Raw genomic sequence first — 21,256 nt, forward strand, 5'->3', positions numbered from 1 at the left:
AAAAAAAAAAAAAAACTGTCATCGCGCCTCGCACGCGCGCGGAGGACTGGCTGACCTCTTCCCGGACAGGAGCCGGCCGAGCCTCTCTCCAAGGCGAAAGTGGGAGAGGCTCGCTTGCGGTCCTGAGGGCGGTGGAAGGGGTGGCCGGGTCTCCACAGGGGGTTGCCATGGAGACAGGGGCTGACGGCGTCCTAGCGAGGGCCGTGATTGGTGCAGAGTCCTGCTAATCCCCGGAAGCCCCGTAGAGAATTCAGGGAGACTTGGTGGCGGCATGCGCGGTTGGGAAGGCGGTGCGGCCGCCCGTTACCCCCTGAGAAGCTTGCTCGCGTCGACGGGCGCCTGGACGCCTGGATTTGAGGCTGGGAGCGCGGGAAGACGCGGCCCGGAATGTGACCCGATCGTTGCGAACAACGCTGCCCCGGGGCACAGCGGGAGGAGGGTGGAAGCTGAGGCGAGGGTGGGGGACGGGCAAGGAGGCGCTTCCGGCTGGTGCGTGGAGCGTTCTGGGAGACATAGTCCGGCCGGGGAGGGAAGGTCGGCGAGTGCGCATGCTCAGGAGCGCGGAGCGGCCCGCTGAGCGCGGAGGTGAGGGCGGGGGCCCCTCAACCGGGAAGGTTCGGGCGGGGACGGGGGCGGCGGCCCAGCGGGATCGGGAGCGTAGGACAGGGGCCTGGGTGTCCCCCGTGGCCGGGCCCAGCGCTGTCGCGCGCGGCTCGTCAATCACTGCGCGTTGCCACGGCGACAGAATGTGGAGTCCCCGCCCCCAGTTGCCATGGCGGCACCCGGACCTGTCCCGGCTCCCTAAAGCAGAAGGTGCCCGCCCAGGCTTCTGGTAAATGTAGTTCAGGGAGCTCCGCAGGGCCGGCCAGATTACGGAGGCCCAGCCGTCTCCTGGGGTTTCAGGTTGACTTGGAACCTTGAGGAGCGAAGGTTAGACCCACGGGATCAGGCGGCCCTCGAAATCGAATCCACTTCCTTAATAAACTCAGATCTCTCTACAAAGGTTGCACTGTACCTCCAGTTGCATAAGGAGCAGCGCGAGTGTGGTGGGGGTGGGGGAAACGGAGGTTCACAGTGGCACAGCGACAAGCCGAGGTTACGTGGCAAATAGGCTGGGCAGAATCTCCGCCTTTCCTTGCAGGCTCCGAGTCCAGTGGTCTTGGCTCCTTTGTAGCTCCCCTCTGAAAACTCCCCTGTTACCTCCTAGTCCCACCTAAATCAGGAAACGGAGGAGATAGTGGGGCATTGCGTGTTGTGACAAGTCGGGCTCAGAGAACGGGGCTGAATGGGGGGAGAATGGTGTCTGGGTGCTGGGCCACACAGGTGACCTTGCACAGGTGTGGGGTGGGGCAGGTGCAGTCAGGCTGCGCTGTGAAACCGCGCTGGGAGGGGAGTGGTCTGAGAGACAAGGCGGGAGACTGGACGCTGCAGTGATAGACTGGCGTTGGTGGGGGAGGGGTGGTAGTGGTGTAGATGCCTAGGCAGTGGATGTTGTAGGTGGCATTCACCTGGTAGAGAGAGGGATGCAGAGCAGGGGTTAGGTGGTGCATGTAGAAGAAGCATGGGCTTTGGGGGAGAGACGAGGTGCCTTCTGGGCCTAAGAAGCAGCCCAGGAACAGGGGGCTACCAGAGACTCTGCACAGGCCCAGCTAGAGAGGCTCACCGAGGGCTCACCAGCCCCACAGCTCCTTGGTACGGGACTGCCTCTGTGCCTCAGTTTCCTCATCCTCCTTCCACTTGGCAGGTCTCGGGATTCAACAGCACAGCATCCAGTAGGCTCTCAATAAGCATTTGTCACCACTGTCCTCATCGCAGCAGCCTCATCCCATTCCTCCCCCAGGGAGAGACACTGGCCTCAGAGCTCCAGCCTGGTCTTTCCAATGAGGCCCACAGCTCTGGGCTCCCCGGGCCACGCACCCCCAGAAGATGAGGGGCCCATCACGGTGAAGCTGGAGGAGTCTGAGGAGGAGGGTGAAGCCGCCCCATGGGATCCCGGCCCAGAGGCTGCACGACAGCGTTTCCGGCACTTCCACTATGAGGAGGCAGTGGGTCCCCGCGAGGCGCTGGCCCGGCTCCGTGAACTCTGCCGCCAGTGGCTGCGGCCCGAGGTGCACTCCAAGGAGCAGATGCTGGAGCTGCTGGTGCTGGAGCAGTTCCTGGGCGCGCTGCCCCCCGAGATCCAGGCCCGCGTGCGGGGACAGCAGCCAGGCAGCCCTGAGGAGGCCGCTGCCCTGGTCGAGGGCCTGCGCCGGGAGCCAGGAGGGCCCCGGAGATGGGTGAGTCAGTGGCCCTGGGGTCGGGGCTGGAACAGTATGCATCTCCGCCTCTTCCTGGGAGGTGCTATGCTCAGCCAGACACTGGCCCCTTGTGGTTTGGAAGTGGTCACCTGCAGCAGACCCTGTGTGAGGGCAGACGGGGTTCCAGGGCCAGCATCACTGGCCCATCCCTCCATCACCTAGAGGCATGGACAAGGGATGCAGGGTGGGGAGAGAGGGTGGGTGTCAGCAGCAGGAGAGCAACTGCAGGTGGTCCCTTTGCTCCTTGCTCTGTCCCTGGTGGACATGGGTCCTTAGAGGACCTAGTCAGTCAGGACCCCTGGGGTCCCAAGATAGGGTGGATGCCCATGAACTCCCTACCTGAGCTCCTGATGGTGGGGGGCACCTCCCCAGGTCACAGTCCAGGTGCAAGGCCAGGAGGTGCTATCAGAGAAGATGGAGCCCTCCGACTTCCAGCCCCTCCCTCAAATCACACCTCGGACTCCAGAACCTGGACTTGAGATGCCCCGTGGGGCCACACAGGAGTCGTCACTGGGCCTATGGGTGAAAGAGGAGCCTGGGGTTACAGAGGATCCAGGTGAGGGTAGGTAACGTGCCCATGCATTGGCGGTCCCCACATCCCGCCCAGCCAGTGGCCGTCATTATCCCTCACGTGCCAAGCCCGACTGTCACCACTGTGGTTCCTTCCATGTTCTCAGCTGGCATGGAGCTGACTATTGGGGTTTCCTGGTGTGGGAGGCATGTGGGGTTCACTCCCTGAGGAGATCCATTGGGGGACATTAGCCGATTGCTCGAGAGCAGACAGAAGGCTGGAGTATGAGTGGGCACAGCGGAGGGAGGACCCCAAAGTGCTGGGGAGCATTCCCTTCTCTCATCCGCCTCCCAGACAAGTGTCAGACATGCCCACCCACACTCTCTGCCATTCCTGTGTGGACACTTAGAGCCCCCTTGACATGCCCAGCCCCAAGTCTACACCCGGCTCTTGCCCCATCTGGACCCCAGCACCTGGCACACCACTGAAGAGGGCAGCAGGGTGGGGAGCCCCTGGAGCTGCCTGACCCCACCCTTCCTCTCCAGAGCTTCTGGACTCTGGGCCTCTAACCAACCCCCAGGAGGCCACTTCCACTGTCCTACCTGAGGAGGCCCAGGTGAGCCCCTGCTCTGGGAGCCTCAGTGGGTGGGGGTTGGGTAGGTCCCTCCCTGGGCCTAGCCAGACACAGGCGAGCAGTGACCACTGTGGTTTCAGGGCTGTGGCGTGGCGCTGGACCAGGCCTCTCCCCATAGTGAGACTGGGCCTGAGGGGTCCTCATGGACGGAGCACCCTGAGGCCCTGTGGCAGGAGGAAGCTGGGAGCATCTTCTCCCCGGGTGAGTTATATGGGGCCCTCCACACGGGCAGCACCACCCCGGACCATCCCACTCCTGGCCCTGCTCAGATGGGCCCCTTACTCCGGCATTCCCCGAGCTCCTCCATCGCCTGCAGCGTTCAACCTGCTTTAGCATCTCCTGCCCGCGAGAGCCAAGCCCCCCCACTAACCTCATGGCCCCTCCAGCTGCTGCTCCCCGCCCCCAGTAAAACCTCCTGAGAGCAGGACTTGTGCTCCCCATGTCCGCTCCCAGCCCCGGCACCCTGGATGGCCCCCGGGTTCTGGGCTTGCATCCCACTGATTGGGGGGCGGGGCAGAGAGGGACAGCAGTCAGTACACAGGGTAGGCAGACAGGGGGGACCTTGACACAGGGTGGGGACTGGGCAAGACAGAGCGGTTCCCTGCTCTCAGGCCAGATGCCCTGTGCTGTCCACCTCAGCCACGCAGCCTACAATGGTCTGCCGTCGGCCAGGCTCCCTGTTCCCTGGACCCCTTCTCTACGTTGGTTTACTCCCTCGTTATTTATTTTATTTTTTTGGCTGCGTTGGGTCTTCGTTCCTGCGTGCGGGCTTTCTCTAGTTGCGGCAAGCGGGGGCTGCTCTTTGTTGCTGTGGGCGGGCTTCTCATTGCAGAGGCTTCTCTTGTTGCGGAGCACGGGCTCTAGGCACATGGGCTTCAGTAGTTGTAGCACGCGGGCTCAGTAGTTGTGGTTCGCGGGCTCTAGAGCGCAGGCTGAGTAGTTGTGGCACACGGGCATCGTTGCTCCGTAGCATGTGCATCTTCCCGGACCAGGGATCAAACCCGTGTCCCCTGCATTGGCAAGCGGATTCTTAACCACTGTGCCACCCGCGAAGTCCCACCCCCTTGTTCTGGTGAACCTTCCTGTGAACTCTGGTGTGGGAAGTAAAGTTCTGAGCTATGGTCCATATCTGAAACACATTTGTATTACACTGAATTTTGGCTGAAGAATTCTTTTTATTAACTCTCTCTCAAAACATTTTTTTTTTAATTGCTGTGAAACCGGGTCAAAACATTTTTTAGCACCACTGTTGGTGAGCCCTTAAAATTTGAAATTCACATTTCTCAGCTGTGGGAAACTGGCTTGCATTGTTTCTTTGATTTCCTTCCCCTCCACTGTTCTGTTCTCTTGTTTCTGGAATGCCTGTTACTTGGTTATTGGACTCTAGGACAGATCCTCCAATGTTCTCTTCACTGCGATTTCCCCATCCCTTTCTTTCTGCTCTGTTTTCCAGAAAATGTCTTCAGTTATAGCCTCCAGACCCTCCTTTGAGATTTGCATATCTGCTAGCAGAGTTTTAATTTCCAGGAGTGTCTTCTTTCCCTGATCGTTCATTTTTTTTAACCACTTTCTGTTATTCTTACAGTTGTAACATCTTTCCTTATTTCTCTGAGGATAACGATAACTTGTTTTTTAAGCTTTCTTCTCCCAGTGTGGTCTCTGGTCCCTCCGGCAGCTCTGAGCAGATGGGTGAGGGTCTTATCGGCCAGGACAACAAATCAGGGCTGGAAGGGGAGGGTGAGGGGTTCACTCCCCAAGGAGACTCACTTCTTGGGAAACGTGAGTGGGTGGGTGGAGCATGAGTGGATGCCACTGAAGCAGTCGTAGGGCAGTCTGGCTGGGCTGCTTGAAGGTACCCCTGCTGTGAGGATCTTCAGTTCTCTCCTCTGAGTGTTCTAAGAAGGCACTCCTAGCCTCTTGCCAGCATCCCGGGAGAGAGGCTAGCGTCGCGGCGCCCAGTGTGACTTCCCTTAACTCCCTTGACTCCCTCAGGGTCCTCTCCCGCCCTCAACCCAGCCCTTTGCCAGGAAGTGAGAGGAGGTCCAAAAGTCACAGCTACAGCACTGCCCACCGCTTCCTCAGAATTCTGTGCAGACAGACCCAGGGCTGTTCCCTGCAGTAGCCCTGCCCAGCTTCAGCTTCAGCTTCTGAAACAGCTTCCCCAGCCCGCCCAGTGCCCCTGCCCCTTCACCTGCGTGGCCAGAGGTACCTGGTACCTCCAGCTCCTGAACTTTTCAACGTCTGCGGTAAAACGGGTTGATTTCTTTCAGTCTTCCCCACTGCTGACTTACTATTCGCCTTCTCCAGTCTGCTGTACAGTTACCATTTGCCCATTTTGCTTTCCAGAGTAGAAAATATCAGGGATTTGTTTGTTTCCTCTCTTCTTCTCTTCATCCCTGTAGATTTTATGCCTTGAAAGAATAAAACAAAACCTTTATGGTGGTTTTTAATGTTGTTGCACAATGAAACAAATTTAAATAGATACCATTATTCCCCAGAAGTCCCCATTTGCTGTTTTTTATCAACAAGGATCCAAACTCATTCTTTTTTCATAGCGTCCTTGTTTTGTGGATACTGATCCATCCTTTGAGAATTCGCAAGTACCTTATGTTATTTCCGGCCTTGTTAGTTAGCTTGGTTTCCTTGGGTGTGAATGCTCCCACTGGGTGCACGTGGACAGCCTGCCCTGCTCAGCTCTGGGGGCTTCTTGTTTGTCCCTGCCCTAAGCATCATCCTGGGTGAGGGACTGCCACAGGGTCCATCATAACTCAACTGGAAGGCTCATCTGGGCCCTTAGCCATTCAGTGGAGATACCTCTGTGGCCTCACTGAAAGCAAAAGGTCCATGGATGGACTGGGCTCACCCAGGCTATGTCCTCAACCCCCAACTTCATGACAGAGCCTGGCTCTCATCCTCAGTCTCCACAGCCTTGGCACTGTAGAGCACCATGCACCAGGCTCTGGATTCCTGAGTCTCACCGTCCTTTCTTGCTTTGGAGCTGCCCCACGTATTTTGAAAGCTCTTTTCTTATGTTCTGTCTGTCAGTTGCGCATGTTGAAGCTGAGAGAGTAGCATGTGATACATGCCCCTTCTGCTGTTTCAGTCTTCAGCTGGCTGGCCAGGCTTGCCTCATGCTGTGTAGCTGACACTCCAGCCTGGACCTGCTTCTCTCAGCCCACAGCCCCACAGTCTCTCTGCTCTCTCCAGCCACACCGGCAGTTCCACCCCAGGCTCCTTGGCGGGTTCTTTCTCTGCGGCCCCATTCTTTCCTCAGGCTGCACTCTTCCCCAGACAACCACAGCTCACCTCAGCCACCTTGGCCTCCCCATAAGGTCTCCTGGCTGCTCCCCTTGCCCTCAACCGAACATCTTCTGTGCAGCCAGTGCTTTTATCAGGAGAACGGTTTGAATTGCTAGGACATTCACGTGTTAGAAAATTCAGAAAGCACAAGGGAGTATACAGTGGAATGCCCCTCTCCTGCCTGTATCACATGGTCCTGCACCCCAACAGCCAACATCACCGGTTTTTTGTGCGTACTTCCAGAAAGATTCTCTGCATAGAAGAACAAACACAAATTCAGGTGCATACTCATTTCCCGTTTTTAAAACACACGTGGATGCTTAATTTTCACACTGTTCCACGCCTGACATTTTTCGTGCATCTTCCCACTTGAACACACAGCAGCGAGCGCCCTCCTCTTTGGACAGCTGCATAGAGCCCACTGGGGCTCACCGTGGACACACTTGTTTATCCATCCAGGCCCCTACTGACATTCCTTTGGGTTACTTTTCAGTGAGAACTGAGAAACCTCCTACACCGACCATTTCACACAGGGGGAACACAACTGGTGGAGAAGTACCTAGACGTGGAACTGTTGGATCAGAGGGTGGGAAATTGGACATTCTGATGCCCTTTGCCACACTGGCTTCTGTTTATGCTGGCGAGCGGTGCACACGAACGCTTGGGTTCCTGGAGTTAGGCTGTGGAGACGGTAACGAGCACGGCGCTAATACGCACTTTGCTTCCTAGGAGGCGCCTGAGCATATTTCACGGAATTTAAGCGTCCGTGACATTGCCTTCCTTTTCCTGCCCTTTCCCCGCGTTTGTCAGGCTGTCCGTCTTTCTTGCTGATTGACCGGCGCACCTTACTCTGGTTACTTAGTCCCTTGCCTCTGGAGAGTTCGCAGTTCGTCACTCGTCTTTTGACTCGGAGGCTTTTTGCTGTGCACAGGTGATTTCCTCTGACACAGTATAATTTTTCTGAGTTTTCTTTGGCATCTGATAGGTCTTCTGTCACCTACTGAAGCCCCTGCTGGTCTCCCAGGCTCCTTGCTTTAACTTCCTTCTTCTCCGTTGCCTGTGCTCACATCGCCTCCCTTCCCCAACATCTAATGATGGAGTGCTCACAGCGTGGCTGGAACCTGCTCCTTTTATCCGCAGACACCCACCACTGTCTGATCACATGCAGGCCCAGGACTCCATAGGCCATGTACACACCACGGCACCCGTGTTCACCTTTCCCGGCAGACTGGGCCCGACTCCTGTGCCCCACAGCCTGTGCGTGCCCTCTGTCCCTCGGGAGTCCCGTGGCATCTCAAGGAAGGCACGGCAGACAAAAGTCCTGGTTGCCTGCATTCCCTGCCTCTGTCCCCTGCCCTATTCCCTTCCTGTTGGCTCCACTTCCAGCCTCCCTCAGACCCACCCACAGCTCTGCATTTGTGGAAACCATCATCACCCACCCGGACAGTGCAAGGGCCACCTGCCCCACCTTTGCCCTACAGCCCTTCCAGAAAGGCGGTTTTTACAAACTTAAGTCAGACCTGGAGGGCCTGTCCCCAGCTTTTCAGTCTTCCACCTCCTGCAAGGGTCTGTCCTATTGTCACCTCCTTAGGGAAGCCTGCACAGATACAACCCCTGCCCCTGCCCACGTCACTTCTGTCTGCCTCCTTGGTCAGTTTCAGGTCGCTCTAGTTCGCACCGTTTCTGCAGGGCTGGAGTGGCTCTGGGCACAAGTGGGTTCTCTGTCATGAATGAGTGGATCCCCTTCTGCAATGCAGGGTTTACACTCCAGATGGACAGTATCTCTGCTGGCCCAGACACTGTGAGCCCCCACATCCACCTCCCCTGGGACCTCGGCGTGGCCAGCCTCACGGGCCGACTCGAGTCACCCTCCCTCGAAGGTGGCTTCTCACACGCGCTGGTGCTCTCCAGCGACCCGGGAGGTGAGCAGGACCCCACGTACGATCCCCGCCAGGGCGTGGGCCCCGGGCTGGCCGCCGCTCGCTGGCGTGCCGCCAGGGGCCGGAGCCGGGGTCGAGGTCGCCCCAGCACAGGCGCCGGAGCCGTGCGAGGTGGCCGCTGCGACGTGTGCGGGAAGGTGTTCAGCCAACGCAGCAACCTGCTGAGGCACCAGAAGATACACACGGGAGAGCGGCCGTTCGTGTGCGGCGAATGCGGCCGCAGCTTCAGCCGCAGCTCGCACCTGCTGCGCCATCAGCTCACGCACACCGAGGAGCGGCCGTTCGTGTGCGGCGACTGCGGCCAAGGCTTCGTACGCAGCGCGCGCCTGGAGGAGCACCGGCGCGTGCACACGGGCGAGCAGCCCTTCCGCTGCGCCGAGTGCGGCCAGAGCTTCCGGCAGCGCTCCAACCTGCTGCAGCACCAGCGTATCCACGGCGACCCTCCGGGCCCCGGCGCGGCACCCCCGGCGCCTCCTGGCGCGCCGGAGCCCCCAGGCCCCTTCCCGTGCAGCGAGTGCCGCGAGAGCTTCGCACGGCGCGCCGTGCTGCTGGAGCACCAGGCGGTGCACACAGGCGACAAGTCTTTCGGCTGCGTGGAGTGCGGTGAGCGCTTCGGCCGCCGTTCGGTGTTGCTGCAGCACCGGCGCGTGCACAGCGGCGAGCGGCCCTTCGCCTGCGCTGAGTGCGGCCAGAGCTTCCGGCAGCGCTCCAACCTCACGCAGCACCGGCGCATCCACACGGGCGAGCGGCCCTTCGCCTGCGCGGAGTGCGGCAAGGCCTTCCGCCAGCGGCCGACGCTCACGCAGCACCTGCGCGTGCACACGGGGGAAAAGCCCTTCGCCTGCCCTGAGTGCGGCCAGCGCTTCAGCCAGCGTCTGAAGCTCACTCGCCATCAGCGGACGCACACCGGCGAGAAGCCCTACCACTGCAGCGAGTGTGGCCTGGGCTTCACGCAAGTCTCGCGGCTCACCGAGCACCAGCGCATCCACACAGGCGAGCGGCCCTTCGCCTGCCCGGAGTGCGGCCAGAGCTTCCGGCAGCACGCCAACCTCACGCAGCACCGGCGCATCCACACGGGCGAGCGGCCGTACGCATGCCCCGAGTGCGGCAAAGCCTTCCGCCAGCGGCCCACGCTCACGCAGCATCTGCGCACCCACCGGCGCGAGAAGCCCTTTGCCTGCCAGGACTGTGGCCGCTGCTTCCACCAGAGCACCAAGCTCATCCAGCATCAGCGCGTCCACAGTGCAGAGTAGCCAGTGCGCGCTGCACCCACTCTCCGCCCTCACCTCGTTCCTTCGTGCGGGGGGGGGGGGGGGGGGGGGGGGGCTGCAGAACACCTACCTCGCGGGGATGCTGTGAGGCCTGTGATCACGTGGGTACAAGCCAGCCCTCTTAGGGCCCGGTGACCAGTAGGTGCTCAATAAACAGTACACGGAACCTGCGTCTGGGTCTGCACCAATTCAGTTCCTCCCCACTTGCCTGGGTCCCTCTCTGCCCACCCCACAGGTCCACCACTTTCTTTGCAACCACATGATTCCTGTAAGAGCCAGAGCCCCCTGCAGATGTGGCCCCTAGCAGAGCCTGGCCACATCTGTGGGGTGCCCTCCTTGCACCACGGCTCCTGTACTATTTGCCCACGTTCCCTTCGACCCACACGTCTGCCGGCCAAGCCAACTGCCAGATGAGGACGTGGACTGGCAGCCAGTATCATCAGGTGCTGAAGTATCAAACTGGTGTCCAGCATGCCAGAGCCGGCCTGAGGATATGTGTTTATGAAACTTTAAACCTAGGGAGCCATTTCTTAGGTGTAAAAGCTACAAGGCTTTACCTGGGAATCCATATTCTTTCAAGGCTTTCCTCTGTTCCCCGCAGACTCCAGCCAGTCCGAGACCCGCAGGTGGCTGCAAGCCCCAGGCCAGTTCCCCAGCCCTCTGGTGATCGTTGCCATCATGCACCATTCTCCTCCCTCCCTGGCCCCACGCACAGCCCCTAAGGGCTCCCGCACAGTGGGAGGTATCTATCGTGTGTTCAGTAACTAGTCACAGGAAGCACAGCTGGCAGCGGCTTTCATGAAGATGGACAGATACTGCCAGTTCCAGTTCAGTGTCCTGCAGACTTGAGGGCCGGTGTCTCTGGAACCCTCCAACCTCTTCCTGTGCCACTGCTTCTTTTGCCCTATCTTCCCCTTCCATCCTATTGTTCAGGCCTTGACACAGTCCCCCATTCCACCCATGGGTGCTGTAAGTGCCAGAGACAATGGAGAAAGGCAGTTCCAAAGAGGGCATCTTCATGCAGCAGGGTCTGGCTTGGGACTTAAACCCCACTCTAGGAGGGTGTCAGCCTGCCCTTGGCCTAGAGGTTCCAGAACAGCCCTTCTAGGCCTGTATGTCCAAGCTTCTTCCAGAAGTGCAGCTGGACTCGCCCCTGCCACTTTGAGTGACCCTGATCCCCTCAAGACTTGGGCCCTGGTATCAGGGAAAGACAAGCCAGCCCGGGCCAGAGGCTTCCTACAGACATGCTAGAGAAGGCATGCTCCCTGCCTCAGCCCCCCTTCCTCCCCTCCCCCATTCCTCTCTTTTCCCCACCTCCCCGCTAGTCTAGCCCTAGCCAAGACCAGAGCCACTCTGGCATCTACTGCGTCTGGCAAAGTCAGCAGCCCCCCCATGCAGGGGCACTCCTGTGTGGCACAGTCAGGGGTGGGGCGTCCCCGGACCCTCTGACAGCACTCACGGTTCTCTCTGATCACAAAGGGGATTCTAGGAAACCTGGTCTAGAATCTGTAGAATCAGAGGGGAGAGGAAGGCAGGGAGGGGCTGGGAGAATCAGATCAGGGAAGGCACATGAATGAACACTGAGGTAGCCAGTGGTCTCAGGTTGGAGGAATGTTGCCGAACTTTATAAATCCTGTAACATGGCTTATATATATATATATTTTTTTTACAATTTGTATGACTTTTATAATCTGAAACAAAGAAAACAAGAAAGCTCTCATCTTTGATCATCTTCGTGTTAATCATGAAGGGAAATCTATGCAGACACAACTACATAAAAACATGAAATTCCACACAAGAAAAATTACAGCAAACATGAAAAGCATGGAGACATCCGGCCAGGGCCCCACACCCGAAGCCTTGAGAAGTCCATGGACCCACCTGCCAAAACAACCCTCTGAGAAGAAGTCAACATGAACAGCTATGTGAGGGCCACCCATGAAAGGTCATTTCTGCAGCTGGTCAGGCACACCTTTGCAATCCAGTCATGTGGCTGCAGGTCGAGAACCCAAGTGTTACCATACTATCATCAAGGGCTGAGGGCTTGGACAGAATGACCACTTCGCCCCACTTGGCCAGAGCCATATGAGGAACCCAGGAGACGAATACCTAAGTACTGGTCATCTAAGAAAGCTACAACAGTGCCCAGCCAGCCTGTCCCTGGACTGTCTGTACCCGAGCCCATATTGTTCACTCTCAAGCCCAGCCTCCCCATGCCACGTCCATCCAATTATTCTCACCAGAAGCCCAGCCTCCCGAATCTATCCACTTCTCTCCACCCCCCAGCACTGTTCTGATCCCAGCCGTCCATCTCCAGCCTGGAGGCCCATGGCACCCAGCCTCTCTTCCCTGCCTACTCCTGCTCCCTCGTTCCCCAAACAGACCCTTTCTTCCCAGTGTCAGCTCCCAGAGGCTACGCTAACAACCCTACGTGCACTTCCACCCTCACAACTCACCCGCCACGTTCTGCCCAGTCCCTCCAAGGCACTGGCCCCAGCTTCCCTCAGGACCTCTGCATGCGCTAAGCCCTAGGTTGCATCCTAAGAGGCTGCAGGCCCAAGGGCCACAGGCACCTTTGCCACCAAAACCACCTGTGCCTCTCTGCCACTTGAGTGGGGGCCACGAAGGTGACAAGGAATATACAGCTTAGCTGCACCACTTCCAACCCAGCCCCCTGCGTTGAGGGGATGAGGGGGATGAGGCCATCCCCTCCTCCCTGGTCCAGAAACCATGGCCCCCTTTGCCTAGCATTCTGTTGCATGGTCAAGTCTTCCCCCACTGGACGGTGGGGAAGCCACAAGATCAGAGATCATGTGAGTCAAGCTTTGGCTAGTCCTCTCCAGGGAACTAATTCCCCATCCCCAGATGGGACCTTAGCGGAAGGGCCTCAGCAACTGGCCTGGGGATGGGCACATGAACCAGGCTGGCCAATAGAAACCACCCCTGAGACTTTGGCTGGAAATCACAGTACGGTCATCAACCCTCACGTCCTGTACAAAAATAAATAATTAGCAAGAGCAGAGCGGATGAGAAGAACGGAGAGGGAGAGGGAAATTGAGTCTGGAAGAGCCCTCTGGGTCCCAGGACCAGCCATGTCTGAAGCCTGAGAACCCTGGGATGGTTGCAATCTTGTCAGCCCCAAACCTGAGCCGTTTGCAGCTTCTGATCTCCCATCCTCACTCCGGCGCCTCTCCAGCACTCAGCTCTCAGGGGAGTCAACGAAGCTGGGAGTGTGAAGCTAGGACAACTACAGGGCTGAAGAGGGGCGTGTGGGATGGTGGAAAGAGAATGGAAAGGGGCAAAAGGGGGAGCGGCTGCACAGACACCACTGGGATCAGTCCACGGAGCCCAAAGACGCCGAGGATACCTGGGCAGGGCCTCTGAGGAGGCTGGGGCCGGGATGGACGCCAAATCAAGACCCGAAGGCGTAGAGCCGACTCTCTGGCGTGAGGATGGGGCCGGGGTCGTTCGCCAAGAGGAGGCCATGGACTGAGCCTGCCCACCCCCAGCGCGGGCCCAACTGGGCCGCCGCGACTACTTCTCCCTTGGTGGTCCGTATGATGGCGGCACGTGGCCTCAGCGACTGGATGTGACGTGCGGCAGGAGCCTCATTCGGACGCGGGCAGGCTGAGAGACAGAGCCCCCGCCGCCCCCACGGGCCCGGCCCCCCGCCCCAACCAGCCCTCGCGGCACCGCTCACCGCCTGACGGTTCCCTTGGTGACAGCCTGAAATCGCAGAACCGCTCCGCGCCGCTTCCTCCCGCCCCGCCGAGGCACGCTGAGCCGTGATTGGAGGGGAGATTGGCCCCGCCCACATCTCACGCGCAGCCGGCGGAAGGTCGTAGGGCACCTCCGCTGGAACTGTAGACCCGCGCAGAGCGTGGCCCTCCCCACTTTGCGCTTCCGAAGTGTGTCAGCCTGTGTAAACCTCCACAGTGCTTCCTACTCTCTGACACAATACACGTTTTATTTGTTAGTTTACCTCAACCAGACTCTCTGCGAGAGGGTTCTTTGGGTTTGCGATGGGACACCGAAAGTGCTGGACCACGCATCCTCTAGGCAACGCCCCTGCCTTGCTCAGGCTCTGACCTGACCCAGCCTCAGTCTGTGACCCCCGGGGCCAAGTACTTCGTTTGGCCCGCCTACGCCGCCGTCTGCACAAGTGCAAGTGGGAATGGTTGGACCGCAAGCGAAGCTGCCCGCATCTGCCCCACTTAAAGATGGCGGCAACACCGCCCCACTCCCTGGACCCGCGGGCGTCCCCGGAAGTGACCGGCCGGCCCGGCCTGCGCGAACGGAAATACTCGAGCCTAGCCGAAGGAGCCCGATCCCCAAGTCCCATCGCGGAGCAACGCGGGGCGGTGGCGTCGGCGGCTGCGCAGGCGCACAGCGCAGGCCGGGCGGAAAGAGCCGAAGCGGGCAGGCGGCGGAAATATCCGAAGCGGTGGGGCGCCCGAGGCCGTTGCGGACCTCCGCGCCGAAGCCGTTGCTGCCGCGGAAGCCGACCCTCCTCCAGTACACGGCCGTCGCCACCGCAGCCCCCGCCTCCCTCTTCCGACCCGAGCCGCAACCCCCTCGGGAAGGGAGCGAGTGAACGGGCCAGTGGCGCGGCCTGAGGACCCCGCGTCCGCAGCCGCCGCTGGGCCTGAGGACACCGGGGCGGGCGAGGGGGAGGAGGGAGCGGCGGGTGGGGGCGGGGCCGAGCGGACACGAGAACAGCCGAGTGGGCCCGAGTGCTGCCGAGTGAGCCCGAGGCGCCGGGCCAGGCCGGAGCCGACTACGGGAGCCGACGCGGGCCGCGCGGTGGGCGCGGAGCGGCGCGGCAGGCCGGGAGGGCGGCGGCAGCAGCCGAAGAGGCCGCGGCGGCGGGTCCGAGTGGCGGAGGCGGCAAGGGCGGCGGAGGCGGGGGGCCGGGTGGCCGGGGTCCCGGGCCCCGCAGGGGCGGCAGCGGCGGCGGCGGCAGGATGATCAAGCTGTTCTCGCTGAAGCAGCAGAAGAAGGAGGAGGAGTCGGCGGGCGGCACCAAGGGCAGCAGCAAGAAGGCGTCGGCGGCGCAGCTGCGGATCCAGAAGGGTAAGGAGTCGGGATGGGGGTGGAGGTCGGAGGTCAGGGCCTGGCTTGGGGTAATGCGGTCGCCAGGGGTCAGAGGTGTCAGAAATGGGGGGGCCGCGGATGTGGGGATCGGAGATCAGGGCCTGGGGATTGAGGGATCAGGGGTGGAGTAATAGTCACTGAAGTGGTCAGAGATGCGGGGCCGAGGATGGGGCACTGAAGGTATTTGGAAAGCCAGATGTCTGATATTAGGGACTGAGAATCTGAGGGTGGCAGTGTAGTGGGGGGACCGGGAACTCGAGAGTCTGCGGGGTCAGACGGGAACCTGGGTGAAAGGCAGAGGAGATATGGATAGTGGGGGCCGAGGATTGAAGATCCGAGTGGGAGATTTAGTGTTTTATGCTGGGGTCAGTGGGAATCAGAGTCAGGCATGGTGAAGTACGTTCTGGGGCCTGGGTTTCGTGAGTCTGGGGGGGGCGTCACATGGCAATTTGGGGTTTAGGGTGACAGGAGGAGGAGGGAGGGACAGTGGGTGCCAGAGATTAGAGATAGGAGTAGAGTTGGGTTTAGACCATGGTGCTGGAGATGCTGGAAATCTTATAGTCAGAACAGTGTAAGGTAGGAGGGCTGGGAACTAACAGATCTGGGGGTCAGATGGGAACCTGGGTTTGGGATGATAGGCAGAAAGAGGAGTATATGGATCTTGGGGACCAGGGATTGGTGGGGGGATGATTTAGGGTGTGGAGGGGGAAAAAGGTCTTTAAGTTTGGGCAGATAATTGGGGACTCCTCTAGAAGGTGGGGGTTATGGCCAGGGATCCTGGGTGTGGGGTAGTCAGAGGCTCTTGGAGGGCACATGGGAGTGGGGGCATTTAGGAGCTGGGTTGCGGGGGGACCCAGCTGTTGGGTGCTGGGACTTAGGGCTGTGGATTCAGAAGAGTTGGAACTTACCCTGGGCCAGGAGCTCAAGCACAGTCACAATTGAACATGTGTGTTTGTGGTGTTCTGTAGATCCAGAAGAGCCTGCCTGGAGACTGGGGAGCAGAAAGAGCAGGGAGAGGGTTGGGGATGTGTCCCACTGCCCAGGACAAAGCTGGGGTCCTGGAGGAGGCTATGGAGGCTCTGCTGGCACCTGCACCTGCTCTGAACACCCTCCTCTCTCTCCCTCTTTCTTTCTCTCTGTTTCCCTTTTCTGCTGTGAACACCTAGACATAAACGAGCTGAATCTGCCCAAGACGTGCGACATCAGCTTCTCAGATCCAGACGACCTCCTCAACTTCAAGCTGGTTATCTGTCCTGATGAGGTGAGGGCACACTCAGCTGGACTCCCAGGCACGGCGGGTGGCCCCACCTCAAGTAGGGATACCTGGTTCACCTGCCAGGCCTTGCTGGATGGGATCCCAGCTCCTCTTTTCTTCCTTCACAGGGCTTCTACAAGAGCGGGAAGTTTGTGTTCAGTTTTAAGGTGAGTCTCGGTGGGCCGGGGTGGCTCCCTGGGCTGAGGAAGCAACAGCTGAGGCCCCGGCCAGGCACTGCTGGGGCACCTATCCACCTCCCCTCTCTTTTCCTGGAGCCAGGTGGGCCAGGGTTACCCGCATGACCCCCCCAAGGTGAAGTGTGAGACGATGGTTTATCACCCCAACATTGACCTCGAGGGCAACGTCTGCCTCAACATTCTCAGGTGAGGGCACTAGCCCTCCACAGCTCCCCCCAGCCCTGCCTGCCAGGCACCCTTCATGGCCTTGCACTACACCAGTCTCTGTCCATTCCTTACCCCTTGTGGTGCGTGTTCCTCTGTCTCTTCATCTCCACATTTTCTTCCTCGTGGCTTGACCTTGGCTTTCTCCATGGTCTGTCCTTCTCTGCACCCTCCTGCTAGCTTCTCCCATCCGCACTGTCCCGTGCCCTGGGCCTGATCTGTCCGGTCCCAGCAGGGCCTCTGGCGGCTTCCCACTCACCAGCCCCTGATCATGATGTTCTCTGCCCACAGAGAGGACTGGAAGCCAGTCCTTACGATAAACTCCATAATTTATGGCCTGCAGTATCTCTTCTTGGTGAGTAGGGGCGGGGGCGCTGGGGCTGGGGGAGGTTGGACTTCTGCCCCTTGGGCTTGTTGACCCCCACCCATACCGGCCACAGGAGCCCAACCCTGAAGACCCACTGAACAAGGAAGCCGCCGAGGTCCTGCAGAACAACCGGAGGCTGTTTGAGCAGAACGTGCAGCGCTCCATGCGGGGTGGCTATATTGGCTCCACCTACTTCGAGCGCTGCCTGAAATAGGGTTGGCGCATACACACCCCTGCCAGGGCCACCAGCCCCGGCGTCCCCTGCAAATATTTATTGGGGGCCACAGGTGGGGGGGGGCATGGGGCAGCCGGTGGGGGAATCCCATGCCCTGACCTGCCACCCCTCCCTGCCACCCGCTCCTAGTTTTTTTTTTTTTTTTAAACCACCATGTGATTGAGGTCGGCGCTGCCTCCCCCGACCCGCTCAGCGATGGGAAATGAATTGGCTTGTCTAGCCCCACGCTGGGTGCTGTCCAGCCCCCCTAATCTGGGCTCTGGGGTGGGAGGCCAAGGGTGGCTGGGCACCCAGCACCCCACCCCTGCACCACTGGAGGTCCCGCCAGGCTATTAAAGGGGAATGTTACTGCATGGCCTCTGCCTCTTCCTTTTGTGGGGTGGGAGGGGCAGGTGATGTCCACCAGGGCTCCTGCAGCAAGCGCGGTGGGAGTTGTGTGATCACAGGTGGCGTTAGGGGGCCCCCCCCCGCCCCCGCATCAGCAGGCTGCCCAGTGCCTGGGGCAGCCCTGGGAGTCGTGAGGGGACCAAGCCCCAGGCCTCGGGCAGGGTGGGATGAATCCCACTCCGGAACAAAGGAGGGGCAGGATCCAGTAACCACAGACTTCGTGGCCAGTAAGCCAACATACAAGAAAGTCCGCACCATCTCCTGTTCTGCCCCCTTCTGCCATGGGAGGGCCTGACGAGGAGAACGCTGTCTGGTGCCACCGGGTGCCTGAGGTCCAGAAACATCAGCGAGAGTTCTGGGTCCCTGAGATGAGCTGGGCCCTACAGTGGGTAACGTGGTGGGGTGCAGGGCCTCCGGGTGGCTGCCCGGAAGGGCGCCAACCCCACAAGGACCAGGACTCCGGCCGTGGCTCGGCTCCCTCAGGCTGGACTTGAACCTGTGGAACACCGAGTCTGCGGCAGGGACACGGAAGCTGGTGCGCATGCGCCTGGGGCCGGTCTGGTCCCCGGCGCGTGCGCACGCGCGCTGTTGTCCCCGCCCAGCATTCCGGGCGCCGGCGGGGCGTGTGACGTCAGGTGGTTTAATCCGGAAACGGCGGCGACCGCCGACGCGACAGAACCGAGGGTCTGTTGGTGGGCGCTCCGGGGCTCCCAGCGAGAAGAGCGTGACCCGGAAACGGAAGCGAGTCCCTGTCGCAACTCCGGTGAGTGGCCCCTACTGGGGTGCGGGCCCTGGGTGGACGCGTGGGTGGCGGCGTACGAGGGCCTCGCCCCTCTCTGGGACCCGGCCTTATCATCAGAGGACCCCATGCTGTCTTGCCTTCAGTGGTCAACACCCCGAATGGCCCCCCCAGGCTTTCCTGCGTGAACAAGGCACCCCAACACTTAGCATCCCTCCCTCTGTACAGGAGTCCGCAACGCCCCCCAACCTTATTCTCCGCGCCCAGATTCCCTCAGCATTTAGGACCCCCGCCCCAAACCGAATTCCATGCATACGCTGTCAGCTTCAGGGCCGCCCCCATCCACCCTGTTTCTAGCACTCGCAGCCTCCACCTCCTCCTGTCAGGGACCCTCTCAAGTGCCCTGTCCTTGGCGCTCAGGGTTCCAAGTGCCCCCTACCCCCGTCAGCCCACACACGGCCATCTCCAGTCTCAGTCCACCGAACACGCTAGGGCCTCATCGCAGGGTCTGCAGGACGAGGTGGAAGCCTTGAACCTCTGTGGGGGCACTGTGATGGAGGAGGGGTTGGGGTGGGCACGTTGTCCCCACTCATGTCCCTGGGGCTACCCAAGTTCCAGACTCCACTCTTTTGGCCTTCCATTCACGCCTTTTCTCCCTGCTCGGCCCTTTCCATTTTGGGAGCCCCCATCTGTCCCTGCCCATACACAGTGTGACCCCAGCTCTGCCTCATGCCCTCGTTTTGGGCCTCACACCACTCTGCAGTAAGGCTTCACACTTGCCCCAGTCCTACCGGTGGGCTCCTGCGGCCATGGACCTGCTATTTGGGCGCCGGAAGACGCCGGAGGAGCTGCTGCGGCAGAACCAGCGCGCCCTGAACCGCGCCATGCGAGAGCTGGACCGTGAGCGACAGAAGCTAGAGACCCAGGAGAAGAAAATCATTGCAGACATCAAGAAAATGGCCAAGCAGGGCCAGATGGTAAGCTCGATTGGGCACAGCCTGGGACACAGGCCAGTGCTGTTGCTTGTTCAGACACTGGGGCTGCAGCAAACTGGACATGCTGAGCACCAACAGGGAGGTGCTTCTAGGGAAATGAAGGGTTGAGTGGGGCTTTCCCTAGTTTCAGGGTCCAAAAGGCTGCCTCTGTGGAGGTGGTAACAGAGCCAAACGTTGAGTAAGGAAGAGAGTGAGCCCGTGAAGATCCAAGTGGCAAGTGTGTCAGATAGAACAGCAAGTGTGTCAGATAGAACAGCAGATGCTCCATGAGAGAGTGATGGGTGAGCTCAGAGGAGTGGATGTGGGCCAGACCACTTGGAATCGTGGGCCACAGTGGGAGCCCACGTGGCATGGAATGCACTGGCCCTGGGGGCCAGTGAGCAGAGAGATGGGCACAGCCTGAACCGCTGGGGAGCAGCACCTTTGATGGGCGACAGAGTTTTGGCCTGAGCAGCTGGGTTGAGGCGCCATTTCCTGGGATGGGCAAAGCAAGGAAGAGCTCTGGGGAGGAAGTGAAAAGGTGAGGTTTGGAAGTGTTCGTGTGTGAATCAGGATCCTGTACTTGAGGTGAGGGCCTGTGTGAGGTGGAGGGAGACACACATTCTTTGGCCAGGAGAGAAATTCAGGAATGGGTGTTGACTCTATAGACATGGAGAGAAAAGGACCCCTCAAGGGCGGCCCCACCTTTCTTCCTCTCATTTCTGGAGCAGAGATGAGAAGGCCGCGGAGGAGTCTGTGCAGTGGTGACCCAAGAGGCATGAGGGCGAGAGGGAACAGTGGCCAGTGGGAGCAGGCACATAGGAGCCCCTGAAAGCCTCAGTGGGCATGGTGGAGTGGCAGTGAGCACACTCCCAAGGCTGGCTCCCTGCCACCTCTGTCCCCTCGCAGGACGCTGTGCGTATCATGGCAAGAGACCTGGTGCGCACAAGGCGGTACGTGCGCAAGTTTGTGTTGATGCGGGCCAACATCCAAGCTGTGTCCCTCAAGATCCAGACACTCAAGTCTAACAACTCAATGGCACAAGCCATGAAGGGCGTCACCAAGGCCATGGGCACCATGAACAGACAGGTGCGCCTCTCCCGATCCCCCTCCCTACCCCTGCTAACCTCAGGGGCCAGACTCACCCTCCTCCCACTTCCAGCTGAAGTTGCCCCAGATCCAGAAGATCATGATGGAGTTCGAGCGGCAGGCGGAGATTATGGACATGAAGGAGGAGATGATGAACGATGCCATTGACGATGCCATGGGTGACGAGGACGATGAAGAGGAGAGGTTTGGAGACAGGAGGCAGGAGGGTGGGGACAGAGGGGATGCCTGGCCCTCCGGGTGCCTGGCCCTCATAGTTCTTTTTTTTTTACCTAGTGACGCTGTTGTAGCCCAGGTCCTGGACGAGCTGGGGTTGAGCCTGACCGATGAGCTGTCAAGTGAGTGTCCAGACCCTGGGCCCTGTCCTGCGCGCAGCTCAGCCATCGCGCAGACCCTCCCTCTCCCAGCATTACTCCTTCCAGCAGGGGCTCTCTTCCTAACCCCCCTTCTCTGCAGACCTCCCCTCCACTGGAGGCTCCCTCAGTGTGGCTGCCAGTGGGAAGAAAGCAGAGGCTGCAGCCTCCGCCCTAGTCGATGCAGACGCAGACCTGGAGGAGCGGCTCAAGAACCTTCGAAGGGACTGACTGCACACACCACACACCCCCATGCCACCCTAGGGAGCCAGCGGAGGGCCCAGCATTTTCATTGTACCTTCTGCAATAAAAGAAGTTGGCCACTAGTCTTGGGCCTGTGTGAGTGGCCTGATGTGAGCCAGGCTGGGAGTCTGGTGACAGGGCTGACAGG

The 21,256-nt window shown here is 59.9% G+C and overlaps 3 protein-coding genes and 1 long non-coding RNA gene across 7 annotated transcripts; 3 read left to right on the top strand and 1 right to left on the bottom strand.

Annotated features, from left to right (window-relative positions):
• Window positions 1–475: 475 nt before the first annotated feature.
• On the top strand, window positions 476–10,123 carry MZF1 (myeloid zinc finger 1). 3 transcript variants are annotated; one of them, XM_027097373.1, is made up of 6 exons: window positions 476–585; window positions 1,745–2,276; window positions 2,670–2,859; window positions 3,354–3,424; window positions 3,523–3,643; window positions 8,500–10,123. In XM_027097373.1, the coding sequence occupies exons 2-6, from the start codon at window positions 1,881–1,883 to the stop codon at window positions 9,933–9,935; spliced, it is 2,214 nt and encodes a 737-aa protein (XP_026953174.1). In that variant the 5' UTR covers window positions 476–585; window positions 1,745–1,880; the 3' UTR covers window positions 9,936–10,123. The 3 variants fall into 3 exon arrangements, with proteins under 3 accessions (XP_026953174.1, XP_026953175.1, XP_026953176.1); XM_027097374.1 differs by having other exon boundaries at window positions 482–585; window positions 1,841–2,276; XM_027097375.1 differs by lacking the exon at window positions 476–585 and having other exon boundaries at window positions 1,693–2,276; window positions 2,670–2,853.
• Window positions 2,325–13,927, bottom strand: LOC113615226 (uncharacterized). The gene is made up of 3 exons (XR_003430931.1): window positions 13,654–13,927; window positions 2,637–2,813; window positions 2,325–2,455 (listed from the first exon to the last, which is right to left on the bottom strand). It is a non-coding gene; the product is annotated as an uncharacterized LOC113615226 (long non-coding RNA).
• Window positions 13,928–14,338: 411 nt separating this feature from the next.
• Window positions 14,339–17,660, top strand: UBE2M (ubiquitin conjugating enzyme E2 M). The gene is made up of 6 exons (XM_027097413.1): window positions 14,339–15,026; window positions 16,214–16,308; window positions 16,431–16,469; window positions 16,582–16,685; window positions 16,995–17,058; window positions 17,144–17,660. The coding sequence occupies exons 1-6, from the start codon at window positions 14,918–14,920 to the stop codon at window positions 17,282–17,284; spliced, it is 552 nt and encodes a 183-aa protein (XP_026953214.1). The 5' UTR covers window positions 14,339–14,917; the 3' UTR covers window positions 17,285–17,660.
• A 598-nt stretch (window positions 17,661–18,258) lies between these two features.
• On the top strand, window positions 18,259–21,193 carry CHMP2A (charged multivesicular body protein 2A). Of its 2 annotated transcripts, none has more exons than XM_027097409.1 (6): window positions 18,259–18,455; window positions 19,217–19,408; window positions 20,315–20,494; window positions 20,568–20,698; window positions 20,789–20,850; window positions 20,969–21,193. In XM_027097409.1, the coding sequence occupies exons 2-6, from the start codon at window positions 19,241–19,243 to the stop codon at window positions 21,094–21,096; spliced, it is 669 nt and encodes a 222-aa protein (XP_026953210.1). In that variant the 5' UTR covers window positions 18,259–18,455; window positions 19,217–19,240; the 3' UTR covers window positions 21,097–21,193. The 2 variants fall into 2 exon arrangements, with proteins under 2 accessions (XP_026953210.1, XP_026953211.1); XM_027097410.1 differs by having other exon boundaries at window positions 18,280–18,455; window positions 19,195–19,408; window positions 20,969–21,191.
• The last annotated feature ends 63 nt before the right edge of the window (window positions 21,194–21,256 follow it).

This window comes from Aethalodelphis obliquidens, unplaced genomic scaffold (genome assembly GCF_003676395.1).
Source record: "Aethalodelphis obliquidens isolate GAN/ISIS:26980383/991018 unplaced genomic scaffold, ASM367639v1 scaffold113, whole genome shotgun sequence".
Taxonomy (NCBI): Eukaryota; Metazoa; Chordata; class Mammalia; order Artiodactyla; family Delphinidae; genus Aethalodelphis; species Aethalodelphis obliquidens.